General features: G+C 43.2%; 1 protein-coding gene across 3 annotated transcripts in view; it reads left to right on the forward strand.

The window, feature by feature from the left end:
• Positions 1-3,491: 3,491 nt before the first annotated feature.
• The window catches only part of ubr2 (ubiquitin protein ligase E3 component n-recognin 2), a 144,433-nt gene continuing 128,500 nt past the window's right edge, over positions 3,492-19,424 (forward strand). For all 3 annotated transcript variants that reach the window (XM_060925578.1, XM_060925579.1, XM_060925580.1), the window contains exon 1: positions 3,492-3,586. In XM_060925578.1, coding sequence (XP_060781561.1) covers positions 3,503-3,586 — 84 coding nt within the window. In that variant the 5' untranslated portion in view covers positions 3,492-3,502. The remainder of the gene's footprint in view (positions 3,587-19,424) is intronic.

Below are 19,424 nucleotides of genomic sequence, written 5' to 3' on the forward strand. Positions count from 1 at the left end.
GAAGAAGCCGTATCTAAACATGATCCAGAAGCGCAGACGTCTTCTCTGGGCCAAGGCTCATTTAAAATGGACTGTGGCAAAGTGGAAAACTGTTCTGTGGTCAGACGAATCAAAATTTGAAGTTCTTTATGGAAATCAGGGATGCCGTGTCATTCGGACTAAAGAGGAGAAGGACGACCCAAGTTGTTATCAGCGCTCAGTTCAGAAGCCTGCATCTCTGATGGTATGGGGTTGCATTAGTGCGTGTGGTATGGGCAGCTTACACATCTGGAAAGACACCATCAATGCTGAAAGGTATATCCAGGTTCTAGAGCAACATATGCTCCCATCCAGATGACGTCTCTTTCAGGGAAGACCTTGCATTTTCCAACATGACAATGCCAAACCACATACTGCATCAATTACAGCATCATGGCTGCGTAGAAGAAGGGTCCGGGTACTGAACTGGCCAGCCTGCAGTCCAGATCTTTCACCCATAGAAAACATTTGGCGCATCATAAAACGGAAGATACGACAAAAAAGACCTAAGACAGTTGAGCAACTAGAATCCTACATTAGACAAGAATGGGTTAACATTCCTATCCCTAAACTTGAGCAACTTGTCTCCTCAGTCCCCAGACGTTTACAGACTGTTGTAAAGAGAAAAGGGGATGTCTCACAGTGGTAAACATGGCCTTGTCCCAACTTTTTTGAGATGTGTTGTTGTCATGAAATTTAAAATCACCTAATTTTTCTCTTTAAATGATACATTTTCTCAGTTTAAGCATTTGGTATGTCATCTATGTTCTATTCTGAATAAAATATGGAATTTTGAAACTTCCACATCATTGCATTCCGTTTTTATTTACAATTTGTACTTTGTCCCAACTTTTTTGGAATCAGGGTTTTAGATGGGTTTTTATCCAGTGCTTATTTTTAATTTGCTTTTTAAAAAATTACATGGGATTACTTACGAACACATTTTACGGAAAATATTTACAACAGTTTCATATAAAAGTAGTTAAAACAGTTTTATTAGTCCACTAGCTTGTTGGACAGTTGACAGTTTCTGTCATGTAAGGGCGATAGACAGATGTAATTGCAGGAAGAGTTTTATTGAAAGTACGCGAGTAAACAGATCCAAAATTTAGACAAAGGCAGAGCTGAAAAACAGGCAGTGGTCGAGTGAGGCACAGACAGGATATGAGAGGTAATACAATACTCAAAGTCCAAAAACACAAACAGGGTCAAAACCAGAAAAGTGATACAAAATACAAGGCTTTCGCAAAATTTGTGTATCTTTATATGTATACCTGGGCTAACCATTTGGTAGTAGTTTTGGCCCTGTGGGCAGGTGCAAAGTCCTGCTGGAAAAGGAAATTGGCATCTCCATAAAGCTTGTCAGCAGACAGAAGCATGAAGTGCTCTCAAATCTCCTGGTAGACAGTCGCATTGACTTTGGACTTAATAAACACAGTGGACCAACACCAGCAGATGACGTGGCACCCAGGGGCATCACTAGGAATTAAGCTTTACTGGGGCACTGCCCCCCGCACCATGCACCTTAACGTTCCTGTCCCCAACCTATGCAAAGTGGATAATTCTCATGCTCTCGTGGATGAAGTTATGCGAGGAATAGGTCAACGAGACGGAAAACACATCCCAGTCCCCCCAAAAAATTATTGTTGGCATTTGGGCTTTTAATGCATGCTGATGCTAAACGTGTCACCTCAACTCTCATGATTCATGAACTTAACTGGTTAGTTATGACTGACTAGCCTACAACCTTAATCTTACCTCTCTCACCCTCCTCCTCATCTGTTACTGTTTCCCTGCCCCTGTCTCTGCTTCGTGAGAAGAATTGTCTGATATCCATCTGGAAAAGTAATTTAATATCATTTAATTCGATGTAGTTTAATGGGTTTGTTAGAATATGGTTTGCTTAGTTTTGTTGCAAAAACTTCGTGCTACCTTAACTCATCCAGAGCCCGTTCTCTGACTCATCCAAAGAGTAGACTCATCTCTCCAGTAGGCTAAATGGACTCATGGCACACCGCACGCATGCTATGTTTACAGTGAGAATCTCCCAGACCAATCAGAAAATTAGTTAGAAAGAAGAGGCGATAGAAGTTTGAAACACACTCTGTCCTACAACTTATAGTACCGTAGATAAATGATCTGCCAAAGAAACTAGTTTGTTACGAAAATATTTCAACATTTTCTTACTGGGGCACAGCTGATTTTTACTGGATCACGTGCCCCCAGTAGCGGCACGGTGGTGTAGTGGTTAGTGCTGTCGCCTCACAGCAAGAAGGTCCGGGTTCGAGCCCCGTGGCTGGCGAGGGCCTTTCTGTGCGGAGTTTGCATGTTGTCCGCGTGGGTTTCCTCTGGGTGCTCTGGTTTCCCCCACAGTCCAAAGACATGCAGGTTAGGTTAACTGGTGGCTCTAAATTGACCGTGAGTGTGAATGGTTGTCTGTGTCTATGTGTCAACCCTGTGATGACCTGGTGACTTGTCCAGGGTGTACCCAGCCTTTCGCCCGTAGTCAGCTGGGATAGGCTCCAGCTTGCCTGCGACCCTGTAGAACAGGATAAAGTGGCTAGAGATAATGAGATGAGATGAGATTTTCTTACTGGGGCACAGCTGATTTTTACTGGAGCACATGCCCCAGTGGCGGCACGGTGGTGTAGTGGTTAGCGCTGTCGCCTCACAGCAAGAAGGTCCAGGTTCGAGCCCCGTGGCCGGCGAGGGCCTTTCTGTGCGGAGTTTGCATGTTCTCCCCGTGTCTGCGTGGGTTTCCTCCGGGTGCTCCGGTTTCCCCCACAGTCCAAAGACATGCAGGTTAGATTAACTGGTGACTCTAAATTGACCGTAGGTGTGAATGTGAGTGTGAATGGTTGTTTGTCTATGTGTCGACCCTGTGATGACCTGGCGACTTGTCCAGGGTGTACCCCGCCTTTCACCTGTAGTCAGCTGGGATAGGCTCCAGCTTGCCTGCGACCCTGTAGAACAGGATAAAGCGGCTCGAGATAATGAGATAAGATGAGACGAGATGAGATGAGATGAGACGTGCCCCAGTAAAAAAGGCCGAGTGACGCCCCTGCACCAGAAGGATGGGTAACTGTATAAATGAGCAGATGTTCACAGTGGGTGTTTATACTGCTCAGATTTCTAACATTATAGAAATGGGAAAAGGGCCAGAAGGACCCATGGACACTTTTTTTTTTTAAAGCCTGGGGCCCTTCACTTTCTCTAGATTCTTCTCTGGCTCCTGCTGTGTGGTCATTTTGCCATGTGTCCGTTAATCATGTTATATTTATTTAATTTTCTGCTGGGAGTGCCATTATTCTTTAAATTGAGTTATTTGTTTGGACGTTGTTTGAATCTCATCCATGTGTATCCGAGTTACCGGTGACTTTTTTTTTCCATGAGTCAGCAAAAATAAAGTTGGTTCGTTTTGCACAAGTTGTATGAGAGGCTGACTTCCGGTTCCGGCGCTTTTCACTCTCCAGTGAAGTGAATCATGGCGGCGGCTGAGTCTGATCGGGAAGCAGCGACTGCTCTGTGCAGTGAATTCCTCCATTTCTCCGCGAAGGACACCGCTGCGGTAGGCGACAGTTCTACAGAAGGAGTCAGAAATTGTTAAACTTTCGCCTGGTGTATGTGAAAGAGCGTTGTTCTTTGTTTCTGGGTGACATTTCGGATTTTTCTACTCAGCTTGTTTTTCTCAGCTGCTCGGGATAGCTGTCGCTGAGTCCTGGCTAATGCTAATGCTAACGCTAATGCTAAGATAAGCTAACCTGCTTGAGAACTTGTTTTTCTACGAGCAGGTAGTCAGCAACCTTGACTTGAGAATTAGCGAATATAAAAGTGTTTTTTTTTTAAATGCTTGTTTCCTGGGATTGTTTGTTTATTTTGCTTGAGAAGGCAAGCCTGTTTGGTTGGTGTGTTTTATGAACTGCTTATGTAGAATTAGCTAGCGAGCTGGCTAACACTGTAGCCTAGAGATGTTTTGTCAAAGCAGAGGAAACTGATGAACAAAGCCGGTGGTGTTTTCTTCACTTAGCCCAGCTAGCTACAGCTCTGTCATACCCTCATGGAGCAGCGAGTCAAACCTGTTGCCTGTTATTTTATTAACCTTTTGTTTTAATGCTCAGCCAAGCGCTTGCTTCATCTTCTGTTTTTCAGACTTGGCCGAGTTTGCTTTGCTTTGAAATGCTGTGTCTCAACAAGCCAACTTTGCCTCTGGGAGGCTGAGCAAAAACAATCCCTGTCACTTGACATTAAAATACAGGAGAGAAACAAGTTACTAATTTGGCAACTGCAGAAGTCTTTGCCTTTCTTTATTTAACCCCATATCAGAAAAAGTTGGGACAGTATGTTGAAATGAAAACAAAGTAGTGAGCTGTAAATAATACATACATGTCAACCTTTGGTCAATCAAACCTGTATAACCAACCTCCAAAATCCGTATTTCCCTTATAAAATCCGTATAAGATGCAAATTAAAATAATTTACCTAACATTTGAATGATAATTAACAATGATATATCCCAGTTACTTTTTATTCAATATTAATAACAATAAACCTTCAGAATGAATACAAAGCTCCAATGTTTGACAAAAACACAAAGTGTTATCAGCGTAGTTACGAAGGAAATACTTCGTTGTTTGGAGACAGGTTTCACCGAGCGGCTATTATGCGTGAGACTTCATAAGTCAGAAAAATCTGTTCGTAAAATTACGTTATAATGACCAAATACAATGAAAAGTATTTTTCCAGTCTCACCTGTGAAAGGTAATCCCATGTGATCTCGTTTGGACGGTAAACCTGTTGGTACAGTTAAACGCAGCACATGAATGAGGCATCTTTATTCTCGGCTACTGTCTAGACGCTACACCAGAGACGGCTGAAGAATCTCCACTTTGCCCCATCCAATATGGTAGCGAGGATGACGTATGATTCTCGCAATGCGGTGTGCGCATGATCAAAAGTGGAACGAAGTCTCACTACCACAAGATAACGTGCGATTTCATAAGACTCTTTACTGGCTGTCTGTGGTGTACAGTACGTTTGTAAATGTTATGCGCTCTTTTATCATCGTGGGAATTGATTATAGCTCTAAATAAATATTGAAGTTTTTTTTTTTAAAGAATCCGTATAACTTTATTTATACGCCCGTATACTACGTTTATTGAATCAAATCCGTATAAAATATGGAGATTCCGTATAGGTTGACATGTATGATAATATTTGACGTATTGTACTCAAAATACAGTACAGAAACGTTGTTTTACCTCAGGATATCCCCCCCCCCCCCCAAAAAAAAAAACCCAACACATTTTGATTCATTTAAAAAAAAACCACGTGATGCTAAAGCATTTACCACTTTTATAATGTTGCCAAGGTGTTTAGGGACTGAAGACACGTTAAAGTGCATATCACGGGTAAATTCAGGAGCAAGATCAATGTAATTCTCTTATTTTATATTAAACTTTGGTCAAATATCTGTCACATTTTGTGCAATTTTTTTTTTACCTTGCGCAATACCAGAAAAATTCAGTTGAAATCAAGCCATTTGAGGCAAATTGGTCCGCCTCTGAAAAAACTTGGCATTTGGATTTCCCAGCAAACATTGATATTTTTTTTTTCGTGACGTCACGTGCGGGACGCCTCCCTCTGAATCCTACGTCAGCGCTGGTTTGTTTATGAGGAAATGACCTGGTGGTTTTCTGCAAATTTCTTCAACATTATCACGTAATTATTAAAATGGTTAACAGATGTATCGTAGGAGGGTGTAGCAACACCAATCTTGATGGGATTAGTATTCCATGGTTTCCCAAAAGACCGGACAATGAGAGAGAAACGGGAGCGCTTGGTCTACACAGGCTGTGCACTGAAACCGTACAAAGCTTCCGCAGGTGATGTCACAAATCTGGCTCCAGACTCGTTTTGTTGTTTTATTTTTTTCTGCTGTAGACAGATGGACTTGTGCAAAATTACCCTTCTGGATGAGTGTGTAAAGGGACATTCTTTCATATAAAAAAAAAACGAAATTGGTCCAGAACATGCACTTTAATGACATTTAGCAGAGGCGCTTATCCGGAGCGACCTGGAGAGCAGATGGGGGTTAGGTGCCTTGCTCAACAGCACTTCAGCCATTCCTGCTGGTCCAGGGAATCAAACTGGTGACCTTTTGGTCTCAAAGCTGCTTCCCCAACCAAGTGACACCAAGTGATGAAGTGTTTCAGGTGTCCCCATTCTTCCTGCAAACAGGTCTTGGTGTGTAAAGGTCATCATTTTTTTTCCCCCTCCTCCATTTTGAAATTCACCATGCATTCTCTGTTGGGGACAGGTGAGGATTGAAACCAGCCCAGCACCTGCACCCTCTTCATCCACAGTCATGCCTTTGGAATGTTGTTTTGCATTGTCTATGATTTATTTGTGGGGCGGCACGGTGGTGTAGTGGTTAGCGCTGTTGCCTCACAGCAAGAAGGTCCTGGGTTCGAGCCCCGTGGCCGGCGAGGGCCTTTCTGTGTGGAGTTTGCATGTTCTCCCCGTGTCCGCGTGGGTTTCCTCCGGGTGCTCCGGTTTCCCACACAGTCCAAAGACATGCAGGTTAGGTTAACTCAGTGGTTCCCAAACTTTCTCTGCTGGGCCCCCCCTTTGGTAGATAAGAAAACTTTTGCCCCCCCCCGACAAAAAGAGAAAAAAAAAAAAAGATAAACAGGACACACATACACATGTTTTGTTTTCAGACTCCATTGCAGTTTATTAATACAAACCTCAACCTTTTTTGAACAAATAAAAGTAAACTGCCATAAACTACAGGTTGCAATATGATTATAAGTATAACTGTTTTCAAGCACCTTAAAGGCCTCTGCATGCTCTTGCGACAAGGCTTTCGCAGATAGCTTTTCGCAGACAGTTGTAATTTATCGTTGAGCGGGGAGTAATAGGCGTGCGCGATGTTATTCACCGGCACAACGCAAGGGGGTGCGAAGTCGCTAGGAGTAGTTGGTGGGTGTGGTTAGTGGAGTGTTTATCCTCCGGTTACTTATAATGACTAGAACTTTTTTTTTTTATATAATGACTAGAACTGGAGTCGTATAGATGTACGTACTTCCTCAATCAACCGCTCTTCATGCTGCCCCATCTTCGCTCGTGTTTTTAAAAATGCCAGTCGTGAAAACAAACCAAACCGGGAAAGTAGGGAAGCGGAAGTGCGTGTACAGCGGATGTAGAGTGGACCAATCAGAGCCCTCTTGTCTGCAGCGCTGTCTGCGAGGCTTCTGCGGTGGTCACAATTTTTGGGAGGTGCGCGCAGAGCGTCTGCGAAGGTGGGGGGGCTACGCAGACACTGTCTGTGACGCTATCTGCGAGGACTGGGTTGTCAGCATAAATTGGCCTTAACTGTGTAACAGGTTTCTTTTTTTTAATATTTAACATTATCAATGCAGTTTTCAAACATTGCCTCTCTGCAAAAATGGGTTTTAAAACATGACCAACTCCCTGAGAAGAAAAAAACAAAAACCTAAAGATTTGTTGTGTAAAAATGACACCTTTAATCCTCGCATCTTTTCAGTGACTGGTGTGGGCCTGCGTCATGCTGCAGATCTTCTCAAATCTGGGTTGCAGTTTTGAGATTGCCACTCCGAGTTCATTTTCCATGTCCGGCTTTGATCTGTATTTTGTCTTGATTGAGGCCACGGCAGAAAAATCTCTCTCACATAGGTAGGATGTGGCAAAAGGGAGAAGTATGGCCAGGGCTCTCTTACCTAGCAGTGGGTAATCTTTCTCCACTCCAATCCAAAATGCAGCCAGTGTCTTTGACTGAAACTGCAGCCTCATTGTTGAATCAGAGGTGACATCAATGAACTGTTCCTCCTCTGATGTGCTGGAGTCGGCAGGTGGTGTTGCACTGAAGGGGTCACGGATCCAGTCATGTTCTTTGGGATCCTGCATCAGGAAATATTTCTGGAAATGGTTCTGAAGGGCAGAGACGTGTGCTTTCATGCATGGGATCACTGTGTTCTGCAGTTTGTTGTCTTCAATGAATGATTTCAGGTTCTCAAATGAGTCCACATTTCCAACCTTCACTCACTGCAGCCACATCTCAAGTTTTCTGGTGAATGATGTGATTTTATGTGCTAGATGTGGGAGGTGTGTATTTGTGCCCTGCCACTGCAAATTCACTTCATTGAGTTTCAGAAACATGTCACTGAGGTATGCAAGTTTCATGAGGAACTTGTTACAGTAAAATTTGTGGGCAAGATCATTGCCCTCTTCCTTCAAAAAGATGCGGATTTCATCTCGCAGTTCAAAGACCCTGGACAGCACCGTCCCACGTGACAGCCATCAGGACTCGCTGTGAAACAGAACAGCTGTGTGGTCGGAGCCCATTTCCTTGCACGGTGCTGAAAAATTCTGGGCTTTGACAGGTTGTGTTTTGATGTAGTTGACGGTGGCAATAACGTCGGTCATTACATCATTCAGCTCGGGACTCAGCTGTTTAGATGCCAGGGCTTCGCGGTGTATCATGCAGTGCGTCCACTGCACATCGGGGGAGACGTGCTTGATGAGCGCTTGCAGCCCTGCCCGTTTCCCAGCAACAGCCTGCGCCCCGTCAGTGCAGATCCCCACACGGTCCTCCCATTTCAGGTTGGCCTCTTTCAAGTAAGAGTCAATGATTTTTAAACAGTTCTTCTGCTGTGGCTCTGCCAGTAACTTTTTTGCAGAAAAGCAATTCCTCCCTCATGTCATCTCCATCTATGAATCTGACGTAAGTAATTAATAAACACTTTGTTACTGTCAGTGGCTTCATCCATCTGAAGAGAAAAGCGTCTGTCACGCACTTTGTCATTAAGCTGCTCCTCTATGTCCTTTGACATGTCATAAATGCGCCTGCCGATGGTGTTGTTGGACAGAGGAATAGCCCTTAGTTTGCTGGCTGCAGTGTCATCAAGCATAGTTGATACCATGTCCATAGCACAGGGAAGTACTAATTCCTCCGCTATTGTGTGCGGCTTTTTACACTGTGCCACTCGGTAGGCAACTTTATATGAGGCGAGTTGAGCGTTTGCGGGCACGGATGCAGCTTTAGTAAATAGGGACTGTTGAGCACGGCAGTTTACAAGTTTTTGTCTGAAAAACTCAACTGGCTTGTCTTTGTGCTCTGGATGTTTTGTCTCCAAGTGGCGTCTTGGCTTGTTCAGCTTCAAGCTGTGACAAGCTAGCACTTTAAGACAGACAACACACTGCGGTCTCTCCTCATTACCCACCGTTGTACAGGTGAAGCCAAAGACAAGATGTGTGTCGTCATATTTTCTTGTCTTTGCCTTGGAATGAACTTGCTTTGGAAGCACATTTGGTGATGCTTCATCCTCTGATTTGCGTTTACGTGGGAGCCCCGTGCCCCCCCCCCCCCACCAAAAACTTCTCCATGTTATGCTAGCAGTATAATTTGATTGATTCATTCATTCATTCCATCCGTGCCCCGCGCCCCCCCTGCAATGGCTCTGCGCCCCCCCACTTTGGGAACCACTGGGTTAACTGGTGACTCTAAATTGACCGTAGGTGTGAGTGTGAATGGTTGTCTGTGTCTATGTGTCAGCCCTGTGATGACCTGGCGACTTGTCCAGGGTGTACCCTGCCTTTCGCCCGTGGTCAGCTGGGATAGGCTCCAGCTTGCCTGCGACCCTGTAGAACAGGATAAAGCGGCTAGAGATAATGAGATGAGATGACTATTTGTTTTTGCTACAATAAAATGACTTCAAATAAACCACAATGAAAAGGTCATGAACTCCATCATGCTGTGCTAGAGCGCTTTTCTTCACCACAAGTCGCGTCATGATGTAAGTTTACTCGGGCTTGGAACATTAAAGTGTTTGTAATGCTTTTTAAAAAAAAAAAAATATATATATAGAGTGATTCCACGCTTATGGGGACATGAACTTATTTTTAAAAATTCACCTAAAATCATTTATTTTTTTTTACCATCAGGTCACAAAACATGTAATCTTTAATGAATGATATGTTAAAAGATAACTTTAATTTTCTGAGATGTAATAAAAATATATTTATATGCCAAAGTCAGAACGTAACAGAAGTGTTGTGGACATATATATTCTCAATTTCAACAATGTAGAATTACTTTTTGAAACATAGGAAGGTGATGTTTTAGCAAATATAATTAATAAACATGTGTAGTAGAATAAACATACACATTCTTTCAATAAGATTAACATGGTATATAGCTAGATTGTAATTTGTGACAGATGCGAGATGGACAGTCGTAACAGAAGTAATGTAACAGACATCATTTTGGAACTCATAGGCTTGACTTTGGCATATAAATATGTTTTTATTACATCTCAGAAAATTAAAGTTATCTTTTAACATATCATTCATTAAAGATTACATGTTTTGTGACCTGATGGTAAAAAAAGAAATGGTTTTAGGTGAATAAGTTCATGTCCCCATTTCAGTACCCATAAGTGTGGAATCACTTTTTTATATATAAAATTAGTAATGACCAAAATGAATTAATAAAGCAGGGGGGAAAATAAATAATATTAATTATTTATTTTATCAATCACAAAACTCGATAAATTGCGGCTTCTGGATCCCGGAAGAAGGCAGCCTTGCCCCAGGGCAAATTTTGCATGATGTCGCACATGGAACCCTGGTTATCTGGGTCATTTCAGTTCATCTGACTCCGTGCTTGTTTACTCACTGAAATTGGATATTGTTCTTGGAATCTGACAAAAATAACGATGGGAAAGCGCTGCGTTGTGTTTGGATGTTCAAATCCATATACAACAGGACATTCAGTTCATGAATTTCCAAGAAAGCGACAGTGGGTGAAGTTTGTGCAAACGAAGTGGGCAGATTTCGTGTCGTCTACTAATGATAAATCTGATTTATCAAGTGTTCACCACCACCAGAACAACCACATGGGAATTACTGGAGCAAAAATAAACCCATTGATTTCAATAAATGACATTTGATCTGACATTTAGACAGTTTGTCGATTCCACTATTATTACACACGCACAATGCACCAGATGCAGGATTATGAGCAACATTTACACGCTCGCGACATGCGATCTTATCATATCTGATGCACTTTAACGGGAAGAAAAGTGCGCGCCAATCATTAATTATTAACTGAAACGTGTTAAATGCTCTCAGATTGCAATATTGCAGGACTCTGTGTTTTTAGTTTTGTTCAGGAAAATATGCTGAAAGGTAGCCACCGCATTCTGCACATCTGTCTCTCCATCTCGTGCATTCTACAGAGGAAGACTGTTGTGAACTGGCATTCTCTCATCTTGGGGGCTTGAAAAGAGAACCATTTACTCTGGAATGTCCTTGATAATTATCTGACATATAAGAATCACTATCAGAATTCTCTCCAAAACGTGATTCCAGATTGAGACTGGTCTAACCACTGCTGTGCACGGGAACAAAATTGATACCTGAATTGTTACACATGTGATGGCACGCACCCGTTCGGGATCTTCCGGTTTGATCTCGGCAGATTCCGTGAAAATCGGCTGATCTGATTGATTTTCCATTAATTTATGGCCTTTTGGATCAGCTATGGTTCGAAAACACATGGTCAGTCACCACAAAGATTGTTGCATTGTACAAGGAAAAAAAGTGGGGTTTAGAGGCATTACATTCACTTTAAGCACAATGTGTGCGCCGGCTAGCTAGGGATTGGGGAGGGGGAGACAATCGTACTCGGTATAGGACAAGGCAACCGTACCTAGTCTGAGTATGCTCTGGAGAGCTGATGGGAAGGGGTGGTATTTTTCAGTTGGCTATTTTCAAAATCTAGCTTACTCTTGCTGGTTTCTCCAATGTTGTCTACCCTAGTTGTAAAATGAAGTATTGTCAAGTATCATCTCTCATTTGTTGTTTAATCATATCCACAGTGCGCACACTGAAATAAAAGCACACTGACCCAACAAAAACTGTGTAGCATAGAAAACACTGCTATTAGTAATCCAGGTTAGTGGGTCAGAAAAGTGCCAACTTCCCTTCGTGCATGTAATTCCTTTGCACTTGCAGCCTAATTCCTTTTTCACACTAACAGAATACAGACTCCTTGTGCGTGACATCACGTGATTTTTTTTTTTCCTGGGAGACAACCAGACACCGTCTTTCCTGGAAGCAAGGCTTAATCTGTCTTACATATGGTTCATTTTTGCGCTGTTTTTGATTGGAACAATCGTTCAAATAGAGAAAAAGATAAAAAGTATTATCATCTCCCTGGAACTTTGTCTTGAATTTCTGATTGTGGCTGAGGAACTTGATTTGGGTTACATCTTTAGAAAGGAAATATCTCTGATCCGGGAGTAGGAGGACCCCCTTCCCCACAGAAGTAGGGAAAACCCAGTACGCCTTTTTTTTTTTTAATCTGTAACTGTCAGTGAATCCTTTTGTTTCACTCCAGTTTTGAGCCCACAACAACGATGCTATGTGAGAACAGCTCCCTCCAGGACCTGCCATACAGCTGCAGTGTGTGGCCACGATATTGACCCCCCCCCCCCCCCCCCCCCCCCCGACGAACCACTGAGTTAAAGGTTCTTCGGTCAGTCTTTCTGAGTGGTTCACCTGGAATAGAATATAGGTTGTATTCAATAATGTGACTTTTGCTTGCGAGTTTATTTCTGGTAAATGAAGTGGTGATCAGACAAACCAGTTTGGCTGCTGGCATGCAAAGAGCTGTTGAAATGGTCTCTGACTATTTTTGCAGTTTTGAGGCCAATAAAGAATAAAAGTCAAGATACCTTCTAGGGGTGTGAATCTTTCACTCACAAAACGGTTCGATTCAAATCTCGATTCACAGGCTACGATTCATAAAAAGTAGTAAACGATTTGGTACGATTTGATCCGGTCCGGTTCGATTCATTACAAATTGACAACTTAACTTCCAAGTGCTTCATGTTAGTGAGAAGAAAAAGAGAAAAACAGAAATGAAATTTCAAAACGGTATCCTTTTGTTTATTTATACTTTACATACATTACATTAGTAATGCTAGGCGGCACGGTGGTGTAGTGGTTAGCGCTGTCGCCTCACAGCAAGAAGGTCCTGGGTTCGAGCCCCGGGGCCGGCGAGGGCCTTTCTGTGCGGAGTTTGCATGTTCTTCCCGTGTCCGCGTGGGTTTCCTCCGGGTGCTCCGGTTTCCCCCACAGTCCAAAGACATGCAGGTTAGGTTAACTGGTGACTCTAAATTGACCGTAGGTGTGAATGTGAGTGTGAATGGTTGTCTGTGTCTATGTGTCAGCCCTGTGATGACCTGGCGACTTGTCCAGGGTGTACCCCGCCTTTCGCCCGTAGTCAGCTGGGATAGGCTCCAGCTTGCCTGCGACCCTGTAGAAGGATAAAGCGGCTACAGATAATGAGATGAGATGAGACATTAGTAATGCTGGGATACATTACAAAACACAAAACTGGAAATCCGGTGTGCCTCACTTAACAGGTTTTCAAACTCTGCTCATACTTGAAATACAATACATACTGACTTTCCCTCAAAGACCACAAAATAATAAGGTTAGATATCAAAAATAAAAGTAGCCTATAGCAAGTTGCCTATTAAAGGCAACAATCGGAATGATTACTGCTTCCGTCACTCATGTGAGTTTCAGTAACTGTAAAACAAGTGCAACATATCATTGCTAGACATAGACTTCAGTATGCAACATGTCTGTCTTATGTCTGTAATTAGCTTTTGTTACCAAAAAAAAAGAAAATAAGAAAAAGCTCCAAACACTAAACAAAAACTATCACTTTCTCTCCATCTCATAACATTATTTTTCTGTCTGAAGTCATCAGTGCTTTACAGCAAAAGTATAGTGTGTGTCTGCCTGAGTTGGTTTGTGTGCTTATGACTTCTGTTTACATCTCACAACTCTGAATTTATTCATACTTGTCAAGATTCTTTTTGAGGAAAATCAGCTGATCGACATGATCATGCCTGAGAACACTGCGTTGAACTGAAACGACATCCCCTGCTGTGCTAAACTCTCTGATGCTACGCTGGTTGCTGGTATGCAGAGATTTTTTCGCAAGAGATGACAGCAGTGGGAGGTCTGATTGTCCCTTCCACCATTGCAGTGGGTTGTCCTTGAGGGGCAATGTATTGCGCTGTCTGTACCTCATAACTTCATCACTGTCCGCCTTCTCGTTTGAAGATCTTGTTGCTGCTTTCACTTCGAAGGTCTCTCCAAACAGTAGGTCCAGCGCTGCACCTTTTCTTTTCTTCTTACAGGGAGGCTGGTTATCTGAAAAGGAAAAGAAAGAATAACACTGATTACTGATAATGTGTGCAATGACCTTGTATGCCCTTTTCTTTTGCCTTATTTCACCTATAAATTGAAACCTGCTTAAACCCTATTTTGCTCAACAACACACCTTTGTGCATCCTGGATCTGGGAACAAACTACACGTTCCGGATTGCCTTGCCCAGGGTCTGTCAGCAGCTCTGTCTGCCCTTCAACTCCCTGAACTGGCTGTCCCTGATTGTCCTCATGTGATGTTTCCTAACAATCATTAACAATTAAACACCAGCAGTCACAAAGAATTAAATGTGCAGAGTGCAAGAAATGGTAACACAGCACACCAAAAAAGTTCTAACCCAATAAAAACGTTTCTTACCTTGTTGTTAATGGCTGCAGCTTCAACCGAAAGGCTTGTGAAGATCCTCTCTGTGTCATCGTCAGTCAGAAAGGGCAATGTCTTGAAGCGCAGATCAAGAGCTGATGCTGTGTAAAGGAGGTCATGGAGATGTGTATATCGCTTCTCAAAGTCATTATTGAAGGCCCTTTTCATCTCAGTGATGAGAGCTGTATCTTCATCAGTAGCCTCAAATGGCCCTTTTCCACTACCCTTTTCAGCTCGCTTCAGCCCGACACGGCTCGCGTTTCGACTATCTAAGAACAGCACGACTCAGCTCGCTTCAGCCCTGCTCAGCCCCCAAAACTCGCACGGTTTTGGAGTGGGGCTGAAGCGAGCCAAACCGAGCTGAGTGAGGCTAGGGACGTGAGCAGACACTCCCCTGTGCACTGATTGGTGAGGAGGAGTGTCCTCACATGCCCACACGCCCCGCGAGCACGCTGGGATCCGTAAACCCGGAAGAAGGAGAATTATGAATTACGAGAATTTCTGAAGCCTTATGCGCCTCGCCTCATCTATACACTCTTGCCAGTATCTGTTGGTGTTGTCGGTGACAACAAGCCACAGCACCAAGACCAGCAACACTAACGACTCCATGTTTATTGTTTACTCTCCGGGTCGTGACACTACCGCTTAAAAGCTCACTGATGTCACTGTTTGCGCCGCCTAACAATATCACCTGACGTCCACCCACTTTCGCTAACTCCACCCAATGTGTCCACCCACTTCCAGCCAGCACGGTTCAGCGCGGTTGTAGTCGAAATGCAACTCCAACAGCCCCGCTCAGCTCGACTCAGCACGGCACGGCTCAGCCCGACTCAGCCGCGTTTGTAGTGGAAAAGCGGCAAAAGTGTTTGTCAAGTTTGGCCTTGAGTTGGGCAATCATTGAGATTGTTGGCTGCTCCTCCTCACACGACTGTGGTCACAACTTTTACTGGAGCCATCAGTTTAACAATATCTTCAGCATTGCAAATGTCTCTCTCATTAAGAGTGTTCACCTCCTCTCCTTTTCTGAGCTCCTTCGACATGAGAGTGGCAAACACAGCTGGCTGTTGCTCCAGGAACCGCTGCACCATGTCAAAGGGAGCTATTCCATTGAGTGCACACATCGTGTATGAGTTTGTGGTTAGGCAAACATAGTTGCTGTTGTTTCTCACGGAGGAGGTCAGCACCTCTGATGTTGCGATGCAAAAAATCCAACAATCCTCCTTATTCTCCCTAGCAACCTTGCAGCCGTGTCCACTTGAAAAGCCTTCTGTGACGCTAAATTTAACGTGTGTGCATAGCAGGTAAGGTGAGGACTCATTTCAGCTTCAACTCCAGCTACAATCATGTTTCTGGCATTGTCGGTTACAAGAGCTGGGTTTTTATCCAAAATGTTCCAATCAGCGCATGCTTCCTTCAGCAAAGCACCTACATTTCTTCCCGTGTGACTATCGTTGTTGATTCTGGTTTGTAAGACATGGTTTCGCAATTCCCAGTCTGGAGAAATATGATGTGCCGTAATTGTCCCATACGAGTTCGTTGCACACGAAGTCCATGCATCGGTGGTAATTGCCACTCTCTCTGCTAGGAAAAGTTCTTGTTTTACTTTGTCCTTTATCTTGTTGTACATTTCAGGCACACACCTCTCGGCGAAATGTTGTCTGGAAGGTACCTTATACCTTGGCTCCATAGTTTTTACCATGTCCTGAAAGGCTCTGGTTTCGACCACACTATATGGTCGCAAGTCTTGTGCAATAAAACGAGCGATAGATGCCGTTATCGCTTTGGCCCTTGCCGAGTTGTGGCTGAATTGAGATTGGAAAAATGCTTGTTTTATTGTCTTTGTCCTGTCCGCTCTTGTCCGTGCTGGCCGTTCTTGCTGTGCTAGCACCACTAGCCTCCTGTTCACCCGCATCAGCCCCAGCATGCCGTCTTGCCAGGTGATTGAGGTTTGTCGTGCTTCCAGTGTATTTTATGGTTGCTCTACAAAGTCTGCAAATTGCGTGGCTTTTGTCTAGCTTTCCACCCTTTAAAAAGCCAAATGACTTCCAAACCTTCGACTTTAGGTGTCAAGCACTGAAAATTTCATCCCCGTTGCCTGACATGTTAACACATGTTGCGCTGCTCAACTAAATCAGCCGACGTCACAGGTAAAAGGTCAAGACTAGAGTCTCGCGAGAGCTCACACACACCAAGTTGCACCAGAAATGACAGCAAAGAGGACAGATTGATAAACCCGACTATAGCAGAGACAGTTGTCCTTCAGTGTCTTTGGTGGCACAACAATCAAAGGCAACAATGACATGTATGGGCCACTGGAACTGGAAATCGATTCGCTGCCATAAATCCAGATAATCGGACCGTTTTTAGTACATTTCATCCGATCAGGGCTACACTGACCGGTGCACTCAGATTGCGTAGGTCACAGACCGATAACCGATCCAAATCGAATCGATTTATCTTTACACCCCTAATACCTTCAGAAAGTTGCTCTTTGCAATGGGATGGAGCCTTATAGGCTAGTAAAGAAATTTTTTTTTCCCAATGAAGAATTATCCACCCATTGAGTTCCCTGACATCTCAAACTACCTGGTGCTGCAGACATCGTTCTACACGGACAAACAGATGAAAACCTGGGAGGGCATCGAGGCGTACAATTTTATTTTTTTTTTAAATGTGGCTGGGTTAAAGATCTGTGGATCAAGACACTACAAGATCAATCCTGTATCGTTTATGCCTGGGTAAATAGGAATTTTTGGGCTTTCGTCTTGGTGGTGGTTGCTAGAACGCTACAAGTTTTAGTATTGGGCGTAAACAAACCACAGCCGCTCGATTCTCAATCCTCCCTGTTCTTCTCTTCTGGCAAATAAGTTTTAATTAAAACAGAGAAAATGCAGTGAGACTGTACATTCCAACGTCCATGTAGGTAATGCTCGGTCACAAATCTACATCGTCACTCCAATCGTTTTAAGGAATTTTGTACGGATCATAACGACTATTAAACTCTTTCTGTGTATACTCTATCCTTCGCTTCTTTCTGACCTAGATTATCCAAGTAATCTGGTAGTAAAGGGTTTTTTTTTTTTTTTTTTAAGCTATAGTTTTCTTTGAACTACAGACGTCTGACATCTTCAGGATATAAACAAAGTTCACTTGTTCCCCAGGACAAGGGTAGCAACAGTTGCTAACGTAAGTGTGATGTCCGTGCAAGGGGTCTGTTACTGTTAGCATGATTACAAGCTTAAAGAAATCAGATTTTGTGCTCCGGTTGAGGCCAAATGTTGACACAGACCAAAGCTAAAGACATTCCAGCTCAGTTTTTCACAACTCCATACATCTCCTGTTACCGTGCATTTCCTGTATTAAGTCAGTTTCTTTACTTTATTTCCAAAAGAGGTCACTTCAAAATATCAGAGGCAGACTTATTTCCTCTTTTATTCACTAAATCAGATTTTGAGTGGTTCAGAATTTGCATACAACTTGGTGCCATTCCATTTGAAACTGCTTAACTTGATTCAGAAGCTTGTAGTCGCTTTAAACAAGCTGCTCACAATACTTTGCATGAGTTTTGCTCATCCTTCCTGACAGAGTTGTGGGGTGAACCACAAAGTAGGATAGATTGCTATCTTTTGAAAGGGTGAAATCACCATGGGAGCTGACTCGACACGGCGAAACAAACTGTGCGTGGGTAGAACTCTCCTCCTGTCCAATCAGAGCGCGAGGAATTATGATGGTCACTTCTTTCCCATGGAGCTCACCGCTCGTATTTGTGAACTGGAGTTTTCAGAAAGAAACCAAAGCAGTTAGGCTTTTGTAGTGTATATTTGATTTATAACTACTACATTTTTTTTTTTTTAATGAATGAAAACATCAGATAACTGACTTTACCGAATATTTATGTTTTGTGTGTGTGGTTTATTAGGATTTCCCAGAGGCATTACTGCCTTGGAGTACTCACACATTGCTGTTAAAACATCCCTATGTGTACATGAATTTATATTAAAAAGTAAAGCCTCGGTCACAACCGGCCGTACGTGGTCCTACGGCCGGTCTACGTGCAAGAAACGCACAGAGGGCGCGCGTGTGACGTGCTGATTTTCGAGCCGTAGACTGGCCGCAGAGGTTCTTTGTCATGTCAAACAAACTCTACGGGCGCTTACGTTTTTTTTCAGGTTGCAAGACAAACTTACAGCCAACGTGCATCTTTCTCCACGAACAAAAAAACCGCAGCGATTTGGGGAAACGCCAAAAATCGCATGGCCAAAAAATCGTACGTCCGGTTGTGACCTAGGCTTTAGTGAGGGCATAGCATCAGTGTTCAGGTAGACTATTTACACACTTTATGAAATGTATGTTAACAAAGTGGGATTTAATCAAACATGAATAGATCCCCATGATATATAACTTTTCCCCTGCTGTTTACATGACCTGTGATCAGTCTCTGACTATCAGCATTGTGGCAAATTGGCCTGGGTCAGTTCACGACACTTATTCTCAATATGTCTTCACTGCTTAGAACTTGATATGAATGTTGGCTATCTTACTGTATGGTTTTGCTTGAAAACCGTTTTCTTAAAATGTTTGTCCATTCTGCATTGATCAGTTTAATGAGCCACTCAGAGACACGCCTTCAAGAAGTACATGAGTTCTCCATGTCCACAGCCATGTGCTGGACATCGGGGTCAATTTAAGAGGGTCAGGCAAAAACTATCGTTAGGGATTTTAAAAAAAAAAGGCCGTGGGGATTCTCAGTAATAATAAAATTAAATTTATA

Source organism: Neoarius graeffei, chromosome 7, assembly GCF_027579695.1.
Source record: "Neoarius graeffei isolate fNeoGra1 chromosome 7, fNeoGra1.pri, whole genome shotgun sequence".
NCBI classification, from domain to species: domain Eukaryota; kingdom Metazoa; phylum Chordata; class Actinopteri; order Siluriformes; family Ariidae; genus Neoarius; species Neoarius graeffei.